This window comes from Ischnura elegans, chromosome 1 (genome assembly GCF_921293095.1).
Source record: "Ischnura elegans chromosome 1, ioIscEleg1.1, whole genome shotgun sequence".
Classification (NCBI taxonomy): Eukaryota; Metazoa; Arthropoda; class Insecta; order Odonata; family Coenagrionidae; genus Ischnura; species Ischnura elegans.
In genome coordinates this window covers 168,485,053-168,498,661 of record NC_060246.1, presented here as the reverse complement: position 1 = coordinate 168,498,661, position 13,609 = coordinate 168,485,053, and the positions used below count along the sequence as shown (strand labels likewise).

At 36.7% G+C, this 13,609-nt stretch overlaps 1 protein-coding gene across 4 annotated transcripts in view; it reads right to left on the bottom strand.

Moving 5' to 3' along the window:
- LOC124173509 (coiled-coil domain-containing protein 96-like) overlaps nucleotides 1-13,609 on the bottom strand; it is a 63,444-nt gene that overhangs the window by 32,287 nt on the left and 17,548 nt on the right. For 2 of the 4 annotated variants that reach the window (XM_046552963.1, XM_046552960.1), the window contains exon 5: nucleotides 3,493-3,645. In XM_046552963.1, coding sequence (XP_046408919.1) covers nucleotides 3,493-3,645 — 153 coding nt within the window. Of the gene's footprint in view, nucleotides 1-3,492; nucleotides 3,646-10,863; nucleotides 11,004-13,609 lie in introns of those variants that run through there. The other 2 variants (XM_046552968.1, XM_046552972.1) reach the window with 2 other exon arrangements.

Sequence of the window (13,609 nt, the reverse complement as noted above, 5' to 3'; positions counted from 1 at the left end):
AGCATCAACTTTGTATATACTTTGTCTTGAGTCTTTGTTGCGTCAATTTATTGCAAAAGAACTCATTTTGTTTCGCTAATTATAAAGTAAGTGCTCCCTCTTGCATGCAGCATGTCAACGAACTGCGCTTCGGCATCAATACGGTTGGAGGTTACTTACGTATTTCTTCATTAATTCACGAAGGGGCGGGTTGGGGCGGTCAATTTTTTTTGTTTTGATAGCCGAGAGTTGTGGCTACAATAATCTATATATATAAAAGAAAGTTGAAAATCGTGTTAGTTAGAACACTTATAACTCGAGAACGGCTGCACCGATTTCAATGAGATTTGGTTCTTTGGATTCGTCTCAGGCGGGGTTAACATATAGGCCATTAAAAAAAAGGATAATTTCACAAAAAAAATTCATCTCTTTCCTATGGACATGCTTTTAGGAGTTATAGTAACACAACAATTGATAAGTCGGTCAAAACTACAAATTAAATAATTTGTTTCGTTTTTACCACTTTAATAACTGAATTTAGTAACAATATAACATTTTAATTACTAAATATATTCAAAATATTAATTAAATTGAAATTACATTTTTTAAATTTAATTCGAGCTGATTGTAAGCCCAGCCGTGGCCCAGCTCGAGTTGACACTTCACTACCGTGTTTGTGAACAAATCTCCAAGCAATTGTTGACAAACGGTAATGTCCGTGATCCTTTCGAGGAATCGAGTAGTTTTAACTCATTTCCTTGGAATGATTGCAAATTAGTTTCAGCGGAAGGTGAGCTCATCAACAAAGAGTTCCAGAATATGATTGATCACCAAAAGAATCAAAGATGGTTGATTTAGCGAGCAAGAACGAAGATGCAGATGACTAAAACGAGGTAAATTCAAATATGTAGTTCGTACTCTGCATGGATTCGAATCTTTAAAATGTGTAACAAACGAAGACGAAATCACCAACTATCTATCTGAATATTTTAAATACTTGGACGTACCTGGCTTACCAAGGCACGATTTACAGAAAAATGTAGTGTATGCACTCATGATCTTTCGAAGCCTAAACCAACCATAACTATCCAACGGAACGTGTTTGATCATTAAAAAAATTGGTGATGAATGTGATTCATGCAACTTTACTCAAAGGAAAATTCAAAGGTTAGGAAGTCCTCATTCCGTACATTCCATGATCTCAACTCATATGCCGTTTTGAGCTTAAACGTATTCAATTTACAATTCGTGTTGCATTCGTGATAACGATTAAAAAATTGCATGGTCATTCTTTCAGTTTTTGTGTTGTTTGTGCTCATGTGCTAATGAAAACCCATGATTTTCTCATGGTCAATTTAGCGTGCTATGTTCACGAGTCGATAAACCATCCTCTGTATTTCTTCCTTCGCTTCAAGTGCGTAGCTAGGATAGGGGGTTTTGGGCGCAGCTAATACCACGGGTCTGTAGGGTATAGAAAACTCGCTAAGGTAAGCGGGAAGTGTGGGGGCACTTCCCCCAGACATTTTTTAAGATAAATGGTTCAAAATAGTGGGTTTTGCGGCTGTGTGAATAGTTAAATATGTTTTGTTTGTTAGTCATCCGTCCCCCAAATATTAATAACAAAATCTTTCATAAAAAAATTCTCTAAGCTCTTGGGGGGGGGGTTTATCCGCCAAAACCTCCCTTAGCTGCGTCACTGCTTTGCTTCGCTATATTTATTTACCTTCATCCGCTTCATCTTGCGCCTGATAACAAAACAAAAACTGTTGTTTCTCAGAAGGTGATTGACGCAAGACATTAAACCCGAATGTGTAGGGCTCACCGTGGTGCGTTTACGCATGCAGTACGTTTACGCAGTGCATTTTTTCCAAACAGAGATACTAAACCTGGCGCGCCTTAAGTCATTTAATGCAAATGCTGCTTCATAGGGGCTTTTCTTGCATGATTTTGAGCATCAGTCAAGCGTCGGTCTGGGGTCATGTCAACCAGCCCCCTGAATGGGCCAAGTGTATGCAACAGACTTGGACCTAAAAACATTTTTTTACAGCTAATAACGCAAATAGCCAACAACTGAATGCATATAATTTTTATTTCATGAGCTGCTTTATTAAACCACAATGCCCAAAATTTCTTAAGCTAAAACGTAAGAAAATTTGTTGAAAAAAATCCGCGTAAACGTGCTCCGATTCACCCTATGTAGATTCAATAAAGAAAATGTCTTTCTGACAAGCAATTTTGGTACTCATTTACGTAGTTTAATTGAATTTGTATCCTTATTTTATTATAATAAATTAAACATGATTAAAAACGATACAGCCGCTCTTGATTTATAAATGGTGTAAGTAAACTGTAAGTTCATTGATTGTTAGGTGGTACGAAGTTCGCCGGGTCAGCTAGTATAACTATATGAGAGCACTGCAGAGCACTGCTATATAACTTAATGATGTTCGTATTTTTATTTTTGAATAAAAGTTGTGCAATTCATTGGTTAATATTTATGTAAATAATAATTTTAATTTCATTTCAATGTCATGGTAAAGCAACATTTTTTATCTATGCACATTACTGCGTAGATTCTATTTTTAAAATTTAAAATTTAGACAATTGGGTAGCTGAGGAGGAGTCTAGAAGAGGAGGGTATTTCGAAGCGAGAGGGAGGATGTGTATCCCAGCAGTGCACCTGTCACTTTGAAAGTGATTTTTACGAAGAGGTGCACACTTACCTGCTTCTCAAACTTATTTCTCAGCAGCTCAAATAAGTGCCTTCCCAACCATGTAAAAAGAAATCATAACCCCGAACTTTTATTTTTCTAATTATGGCCACCTTTTATAGATTTGGCCCCGCTGTGCGGCGGCCCGGTCCCAGCCAGCGGCCGTGTTTAAGTCAACAAAATTGTTACATTAGACCCACACTCAAGTAACAAGTAACTTTCTGTAACAAGTTATCCAATAACACTGTCTAATGCGTCACTGTGAGTCATCAGAATTACTGCTCGGCATTGACGCGTACCGGGCGCGTGAGCTTGTATTTCCGCTCTTCCACGGCCGCGTTAAATTTCTTTCCGCACATTTTTAATTCGTAGTATCTAATGCTTCAGGTGAGAAAGCGCCTTATTCTAAATATTTCAGGATTGATACATTGGAATCGAAGAGAGAGGCTGTGATACATTTACATAATGGCAAATTCTGGTGGAGAAATCACTACAGTGCACGATATTACGCGGATGCGTTATGAGCGGGACTAAACAAGCCAATTGACCTTGTAATCTTAATGAGATAAAGGAAATGAATGTTGGCAGCGTTAAACAACGAAGGTTTAGACTTGAATAGATTATGACTCATTAGATGCGATTTTTTTGCTAATTCACCTAAGATCGCAAAAAACACGAAATTTCGTTTCTATTTACCGATTTCGCGTTATTTCGTGTTGTTTCGTGACATCGCGTCTCGCAAATTTCACGGACCTCTATTGATAGCCTTAAAAAGAAAAAACTTGATGAAAAATCAACTTACCTCCATCTTCATTCCATTAACTTTGTCTGCAATTATATCAAAATCATAGAGTAAATCCTGACGGGCTAAGAGACCAGCTTCACGATACTTCCGCTCTATTTCATTTCGTAGATGAATGAGTAGCTTTTGTTCCCTAGTCCTCTTTTCTCTGACCTGAAAATTAGTGACAAGGCAGTCATTATAGAGTACATACTTAAAACATCTAGCAGTCATTAGACTATCTAAAACATAATGGACCACTAGCTGCGGTGGTGGAGCAGTGCATAGGGTCAGCTCTGTAGAATAAAAGTTCATGCTTTGAGATTCAGGCCAATTAAAATTCAATTTCAACAAAGATATACAGGCCTCCATGTGGAAAAACCATTTGAGTAGTTTTCACATATGGGTGTACTTTGAGTCATCAATCAAGATTTCTTCACTGAGCATTGAGTAATTGCTTTCTATACTAAGAAAATGAACCAAGCAGCATAATGATAACATTAATACTGAAAAAGATATCACCAGTGATATCACTTACAAGCCAAAATTCAATTTTCTCTTATTTCATTTCATCGACTTCACTGCGTAATCTATTTGACAGATTTCTATCTCCATTGTACTTGTGACCGCTTGGAACGAGTTGATTATTACGAGTTATGATTACGAGTTATGAGTATTATTACGAGTTATGAGCATTATTACGAGTTGATGATCAACTAAAATGGAAACTTGATGAGATAAAGAAGAAAAGTCCCATCCAACCTGATGTGATTGCTGTCCACGTCGGCACGAATAATGTAAAGAAATCAAAGTGTCCTGAAGAAGTGATGGGTGAAATCTACTGCCTGATACGTGAATTTAAAAAACTTTTTCCAAAATCTCGTCTTCTTTTCAATTCAGTGTTACATAGAAGAGATGTGCATTTCAACTACATTCGTGATATAAGCGAAAATATTAAATGGGCATGTGAAACTCTGGGTGTTTCTTACTATAACGCAAATGATGCTCTGAATGATAAGTGCCTTGGTAGGGATGGTCTTCATCTTAATCGTGAAGGCTCTTTTTTACTCTATGGTGATATGCTAACCAAAGAGATGAAACGGGGAAACTACCAAACAGTGTGCTGGCCGGTGATTTAATGGTGAAACCTGACAAATTGAGTGTTGTCGTCCCCAATGTAGATATTGATAATGTTATGAAAGATAGTGCTAAGTGTATACGGCAGCCAACATCCGGCTTATCAATTGGGTCTAATGTTCTTCCTGATTTGGTAGTGTTGCACCTAAACATTCAATGTTTACGTAACAAAGTTCTGGAACTAGAAGTGTTTTTAAATAGTCATAACACAGACGTTGTTTGTCTTTGTGAACATTGGATGTCAAAGGAAGAAATTTCTTCTCTCAGTATACCAGGTTTTCATGTTGTTAGTTCTTTTTGTCGCTCTGTGCATACGAATGGTGGTGTATTAATTTTGGCTCGAGATGAAGTTGCTTACATACTGGCTGATCACAGCTCTCATGTGTCTCTTGACCATGTCAACACCGAGTGTGAATTTAAGTCAGCAGTTGCTAAGGTTATTATTGGTGATGTGTCTGTCTTTCTTGTTACTGTTTATCGTTCTCCCATAGGTAATTTTCAGCTGTTCCTAAACAAATTGGGTAGTATGTTGGACATACTTGTTGGCTCTTGTGAATCTTCACAGATTATTCTTACAGGTGACTTCAATTGTGATATGCTATCTAATTCCCGCAATAGAGAGGACTTTGTTAACCTTTTGAGATCTTTTAATCTTTCTAATAATGTATCCTCACCAACACGGAGTACTAATCACACCAATACCCTTTTAGATGATATTATTTCTAATGTGGATACAAACTTAATCACCACTTCAGTTATCTCCACTGATATATCTGATCACTATCCAGTCCTGTCAAATTTTTCTATAATTCAAAATACATACCTCTGTTAAAATTTGCACCAGGTGTTATTTTACTGAATCCAATAAAGCTAATTTTCTCAGTTCTCTCAGTGTTGAGTTGTGAACGGATGTTCTTTGTGCATCTGATTTTAATGAAAAATTCAATATTTTTCATGATAAATTTGTGTATTATTTTGATATTTCTTTTCCTGTAATGTCTATAAGAAACTGTCTCCTAAGAAGATAGGCAATACTTGGATTACTAATGAAATTCGTGAACTTTCAATTAGACTTAGAGACTTAGCTGTGTCTTGCAAGTACAATCAAAGCCCTGAACTGAAGCTTAGATACAATGCTTTGAAGGCTTATTATCGTAAGACCATCAATTCAGCTAAACGCACCTACAATGACTCTAGAGTTCTAAATAGCAACAATAAGTCACGTGAAATTTGGAGGATTATTAATAGTTACAAAAGTAATACCTATTTCAACTCATCTTTTACATCTGTGGAAGGGCCTGGTAAAGTAATCACAGACATGGCCTCGTTAGCATCTAAATTCAATGATCACTTTGCCAATGATCTAAGCAGTAAAAATACTTCCACCAGTACTACTTACCCCTTTGTTTCTTCACGTAATTCCCTTTTTCTCTCCCCATGTACAGAAAAAGAACTTATGTCCATTGTAAATCAACTAGGCTCTAAGATGAGTTCAGGAATTGATGATATTCCTAATTTCTTGGTTACGTACTGTTTCAATGTAATTAAAGATATACTTCTATTCCTAATTAATGAGTCATTAAGACTAGGTTCATTTCCTGAACGTTTAAAAACATCAAAAGTAATTCCTCTCTATAAGTCAAAAGGTAATACCTCCGATCTAAATTCTTACCGACCAATTTCAATCCAATATGTATTTTCCAAAATATTTGAGAAGGTATATTTTAATAGACTCATATCATTCTTGGAGTGCAATAGGCTTTTGTCTTCTGATCAGCATGGTTTCCGCCGAGGAAAATCCACAATCTCTGCTGTCTGTGATGTTATTAATTGCTGCTATGTTCTTTGACCTCAGCAAGGCTTTTGATAGTGTGAATCACCCACTACTCTTAAGAAAACTTTATGGTCTTGGTATTCGTGGTATTGCTAATAATTGGATTGAATCCTATCTGAGCAATAGATCCCAGCAAGTTATTATCAAAGTGAATGGTGGTTGTTACACCTCACATAAAAACAGGTTACTCAGGGTGTCCCACAGGGTTCCATTTTGGGGCCTATTTTGTTTCTAACCTATGTTAATGATTTATCCTACACTCTCTCAAACATTCTGGGTGCTCATCCTGTTCTGTATGCGGATGATACTAATGTTCTTGTTTCATCATCTGACTTAGACACTGGGTCCGATTCAATGTAAATTAGTATCTGATAATCTAAGAAACTGGTGCTCAAACAACCTCCTTGATCTTAATGTTGATAAGTCCCAAATTGTCTATTTTAAAAATAAGAACAAAACAAACTGTTCTATTAGTGTTCACATTAATCAAAAACCAATTCCCCAGGTGGAATGTATGAAATTTCTTGGGCTACAGCTTGATGCTTCCCTTACTTGGGAATCTCATATTAATATAATGACCAAGAAGTTAAGTTCCAAATGTTTTCTAATACGATCCATAAAATCCACTGTATCCCGAGACGTGCTGATGGCCTTGTACTATGGACAGATTTACTCCCATTTAACATATGGCATTTTATTCTGGGGTTCCTCACCCCATGCATCCAAAATCTTTAAAATGCAAAAAAGAGCAGTTAGACTATAAATAGCAAATTCTCATTATCTTGCCCCTAGCAAACCAATTTTTAGAAAGCTGGGCCTTCTACCTTTTCATTGTGTATATATTTTACATGTGTTATTGTACACTCATAATAATTTGAACCAGTTTAATAAAAACAGTGCTGTACACAATCATTTTACCAGAAGCTCCAATGACCTACATGTACCATATGTACGCACTGCAACTGCATCATATGGCCCTAACTTAATGGGTCTTAAACTGTACAATGCATTGCCCAATGAATTGAAATGCATTAACAGTTCTTCTACATTTAAGACCAGACTCAAGGAAACTTTACTACATAAAATGTACTACACAGTTGATGATCTCATTAATGACCGATTATAATATTGTTTAGTGTTTTTTCTTCTCATTCTTGTAATTTTGTTAATTAACCTGTAACATGTCTGACCTGTCCTATATCATGTACTTGATCACTGGACTAATAAACTTATTATTATTATTTATATATGTATATTTTTTTTTTAAATCACGAGATGTGGGTCATTTAATGACCCACATCTCGTGATTTAAAAAAAAAAAAAATATATATATATATAATAAGGGGTCGTGAAGCATATAGTTTGAATTATTATTATTGTTATTATTACAGTAAAACCTCTATGTAGTGAACCTCTTTACATCGTAAACCTCCATACTTCGTACCAACCCTCTGGTCCCGTCAGATTTACATGTAAATTTATAGGCAAACCTCTATATAGTGAACCTCTTTATCTCGTAAAACCTCCATATATCATACCAACAAGACAGCCCCGAGACGGCCTAACTACCTCCGCAAATCGTACCGAGACAACTAGAGACCATTAATGCAGCCGCGATTACCTACATGGAATGACATTTTCAGCGATAAATGTTTCACGCATATTTTTTTCTTATACACCTTTAATAATTTTCACATTACCCAGACGGCACAGGAAGTTTTCGTACCTGAATACGAGGGTGGACCATCAAGATACAAAAATCGCGCTTAGGAAGTTACTAAAAAGGTTTTGTTTCTTTATTTCCTACAATGACGAAAAAAGATGCAAGAGGACTGGCAAATTCATATGCATCGATAAAATTGTATCTCATCGATAAAACTGTATTCGGTCTGGGACTATTTTCTTTCGCGAGTGGTGCCATCTGGTGCCATATCCTCCTAGAAAGATCACATGTCTTCACAAGCTAGCACAGGCCATTGGAGATCGCGTCGTTTACGCAACGTCTTACCACATTTTAGGGATTTTTGTGGTTAAGTTTGTGAAAAATAGAGTGTCTGGTAATAGTGAAGTTTCCCTTATTCTTTAATTTCATTCACTGGGCTTCAGAAACGTGTTTGTGAGATATTTTTGTTAAAAATGCCTTTCGTGTGTTTATTGTCGGGATGACGTAATGGAAACTCCGGGACATGGTTCAAGGTTTTAGCTTTCCAAAAGATCCTGAGTTGAAGAAGAAGTGCATTTGGGCGATAAGAAGAAAACATTTCACCCCTACGAAAAGCTGTGAGGTATGTACTCTTTCTCGCTGTAATTATTTGGATGTAATTTTAAGTTAGAAGTGGCTTCGGGATGTTGATGCATCAACATCCCGAACTATTCAGTACTATACTATTCAGTACTAAAAATGGTGATTGAAAATATTGTAGCAGCAATTCTTTTGAAAATTCTTGCATTTTAGTTGTCTTTTTTGTATTAATTCATTCGGTGAACGTGTGGTTAAAAGGAGAAACTAGGAATAAGCTGCCAAGTTTATAGGATCGAATATTGCTTCTTAGCTTGCCCTATGGTGTATTACACGTCGGCTTTCATCATTTCAAATTATCTTATGCTATAGTGTAAAACAATAAAAATATCAGGCATACAAATATTTACTATATTTACGAGCCTAGTAATTTGATTTCTCATGCAGAAATACCAAAAATTGGAAATGATTTGACCTAATAAGTTACATGGTATTTTATTATTTATTAATTTTAGGTGTGTGAGCTTCACATCGCACCATTGTGATATCAGAAAGTAATCTGTGGCCTTGGACGAGAAGACGAGGAGAAAATTCTTGCTGAATTGAAGGTGCCCAGATTGGAGGAAGGTACCATTGCTTCACTGTTACCTGTCGCCAAGAAGACAGACATTGTGGCAGAAGTGACATATTTGTGGATGTGGATTTGATTTGTGCAAGTTGATGCTGTGATAGTGGACGTTCATCGGAGAAAGTATTGAAGATAGTTTTTATGTATCGACCAGTCCTCTTTTAAATAATTTTTTATTCGAAAGAGAATAAGAGTAATTGTTTCGCTAAATTAGATGTGGGATAGAAGAGAAAATTGGAAATATTATTGTGGTTGACAATAGAAAATACATAATACAGACATTGTGGCAGAAGTGACATATTTGTGGATGTGGATTTGATTTGTGCAAGTTGATGCTGTGATAGTGGACGTTCAGCGGAGAAAGTATTGAAGATAGTTTTTATGTATCGACCAGTCCTCTTTTAAATAATTTTCTATTCGAAAGAGAATAAGAGTAATTGTTTCGCTAAATTAGATGTGGGATAGAAGAGAAAATTGGAAATATTATTGTGGTTGACAATAGAAAATACATAATATATGTATTGTATTTCTGTGGGTTTTTTCTTTCCTGCCTCTTTAAAATTTCTTGTGGTGGTGACTTCATGCAAAGTAAGTATAAAATCGGAGGTGTGATCTAAGAGATACCATGTTTTATTTTACAAGTGTTTGTGCTGGTGATTTGGCAGGACTTTCATATTTTTAATAGGTTGATACATTTACTGCAGTGACCTAGAGACTTTTACTCATCCCAAATAATTTTTCAAATACTTTAGTGCCTGATATGGGTAAGTTTTAGTAGCTGAGACTGAACTATACGTTAATTTTTGCTTGCATTTTGATGAATTCGATCGTACTAATAGCAGATGTGTCAGCAATCCTGTTTCATCGGCAATTTTTATTTAAAAATTTTATTTCGTCAGGCTTAAGGGTAAGCTTTTTAATGCTCGTGGGCTATGTGATGTCTTATTTAGTGTCAAAATTAATAATAATTTACTCTTATTAACATCGCAAGGTTTCCAAGTAAGTACGAGCCACTTAAGAATGCTGGATGCGTGAATTAGCCTTGAGAATCTCATTTTTCGCAGTTATTTAAGTGGCCGAATAAGTTTTGTAAGTTCTCAATGGGTAAATAATACTATATCATGAATTCTAATTACCATGAAAAACTCACAACCGACAAAAACTTTGTCGGTCGTGAGTCTTTCATGGTAATTAGAATTCATGATATGGTGTTATTTACCTATTGAGAACTTACAATTCATAATGATTCGTATCAAGGTTCTCGCTACGGTCGGTAGCTATCGATTGTGTTGCTTTCGATACATTTTTCGATCGTGCGAGTTACGATATATCTAATTTCGACCTAATCGATTGAGATTAGCCTGAGTGCCGTGTTCCTGCGCGCTTCGTATCCAATCGTACGTGCTTAGTAGCGGACATTCACATGCTGCGTACGCGCTTCGTCGACAGGCCGCGAATGGAAATTATCCATTGACGAAAAGCGACGGAGCGGCACAGTATCCCCTTAGTCAATGGGTACTATGTACATACGTAATAAAAAACGTGTGCAATTTGCTTACCTTCCATAAACCTCAGCTTCTACTCAGCGATATTTCTATCGATTGTATCAATAGGTTCAAGTGTGACTTGGCAATAAACTGGATCCACAAGTATGGGCGTACCCAGCGAGGGGCAGAAGGGGGCAGCTGCCCCCCCTAGAATGAAAAATCGCAAATGTCTTTAAGGAAAATAACATTTTTTCAAGTAAATAATTTTTAAAGATAATAAAGAGCTGTTACAGTTTCCATAAAATGTTGATTTCACTCATCTTTTCCTTGCTTAAATCTTACCTACAACTTGAACAACTTGGCTTGCCCCCCACCCCTAGTTTTGATCCTGGGTACGCCCTTGTTGGGAAGAATGGGCTTGGAAGTTAATTCACAATGTACTGGAGCCAATCCATTCTCTACGCCCGTCTCCTTAACGCCTTTATCAATTTTTTTGCAACTGCAAGGAAGGGTGTAGTTCAAAATTTAGTTGCCAAAAAAAAGGCTTAGTTTGTTCAACGGCAAGCATCATTCGTCAAGCCCAGTCGTGTTCAAACGTTGAACTTTCAACAGAAGAAGTATCGATGCTTAAAAAATGCGCCTAGTGCACTACCACATAGGTGGCGAGGAAAAGTGTGCATATTATGGAGAATACTAAACCCTCTGTTCCGATTGTTGGCGGATGGACAGGTGAGAGCTAGTAACCAATATACGAGTTACGCGTCCAATAATGTTCGGAGAGCGCAACAATATAGTCATGCATATTACGAAGAATACAGTTCCAGCCTACATTCGAACAGCTTTTTCTCAGAAATGGTAAATCTTAGAGAAAAAAGTGAAATGACAATTTTGTAGATAATTTTCTGATCTAAAATTTTGATCTGAGCAATTTTTATCATAAAACTAACCGTTTGGCCAAAAATGCAAAAAACAGATTTTTGTGACCTTTGACCTTGAATAAAATTTTTTGCACACATGGGATCAATGGGGACTTTTCAGGATTTCATTAGAGTGGTATCCTTGAGGTTCATGCAAATTTTCAGCTTGTTGGCAATTTATGCAAGGGTCAATGTCTATTTTGACCGGGCTATAAGTAATACATTCAAAAATGAAGCCACACTATCGATTGTTCGAGATACCTTTTAACAAAGGAAAGAGTGACAAATGTTTGCATCTAGGCAATGATTATTGCGATTGTAATCCTGTACATTGGTAAGAGGTGTGAATAGTTAAAAATTAACACGTGGGATATGGAGTATCTCTTGACATATATCTGGCAAGGGGGGTGCTTTGATGTTAATTAAAGATAACAATTCTGAACATTTTACCTTAGAGTTTAGAAGTCAATATAACATTAGTAGTCCTAGTTATTTCCCTCATATTGACAATAATAATAATTTTATTTACCCTTTCTAGACTCTGCTCATCTTCTTTGAGGGTGAGCTGGCGTGGGTGAAGCAAGTGGGGGTGAGGGGAGGGAAAGTTTTGCGACGCGTGACTTTCCAATTGCTAATCATGCAATAGACGGTAGGCGTGGCCTAGCGCTTTGGCCATTACTAATACTTTATTGGTCAATAGTATTTTAGGAATACAGAGACATAGACAGTTGTACAATAATATACTAGAGATGTCGACCATCGACCTGAAGACGCCGGTTGGAATACCGGAGAAACTGTCATCACAAAGAAAATCCACGCGGTGAAACCCAGAAACATGGAGACATCATCTAGACAACGCCGTGGAAAACTACGCATCAATATACTAGAGAAATCACAGATAATCAAAGTTTGAAGGCTATATCAGAATACAATTTCATCAGTGCCATGATATATTCATCGACAGAATATAATGGATGAGAGACAAGCCATGTGTGAGTCACCCTCTTAAATTTAAACAAACCAGTCATTCTGGCTGTAATGGGTAGGTGGTTAAATTACCTGATACCTATATTAATAAGGGAAGACTTGGTTTTGGTTAATTCACAATGGTTTTAGGATAAGAAGTTCTCATTTCTGATACTATAATAGAAGGGATTACACTACCAAATATTTTGTCTGATTTATAAAGCAATGGGTGTAAGAAAGGCTCTCACCAAATTTTACCATTGAGCGCAGAATAATTTTGCCCCTAGAGCAGTTTGAAGTTTCAACTTGAATTCCGCGCCAAAAACGTATTTCTCGGTCGACGCCATGTTGATGACGTGTGGACCTCATGATGTCCGCATCGCTTGCATAAGGAGTGCATTGTCGTTTACGTTATTTCGAGTATAAGTAAATACTAGATAAAACGGAGAATTTTCAATGAGTGGTAGGAAACCTTATGTATATTGTTGTGTGCCGAGATGTGAATTTACCTCTTGTTAAACGCCAGAAAAGTAATTTTTGTGGTGCCAAACGACCCAGACCGGGGAAGGCGGTGGTGCGACGCTGCACGGAGACTGCATATTTCCTCAGAAATAGGCTGTTATAAAATGTGTGAGAGCCATTTCAATGTAAATCTCTTCTGCTTCTCAAAGAGATTTAGTTTCCATTACTCCTTTTGTTGTCTTTGACCACACACGCAAAAATTTCGTAGGTGCTTAAATATATACGCACTCAACGGGAAATTTTACTTTTTATTTGCAAATATATCATTCTGCTTAAATTTATGTTGGATATAATGATTATTTCGTGTGCATTTACTGCATATTTCCCCTGGTGTTCACTCTTTGTTTCTATCTTGCGCATTAAAAGCCAACCACTGCAACGGAAAGGGTCTTCGACGCTAACCTGGTG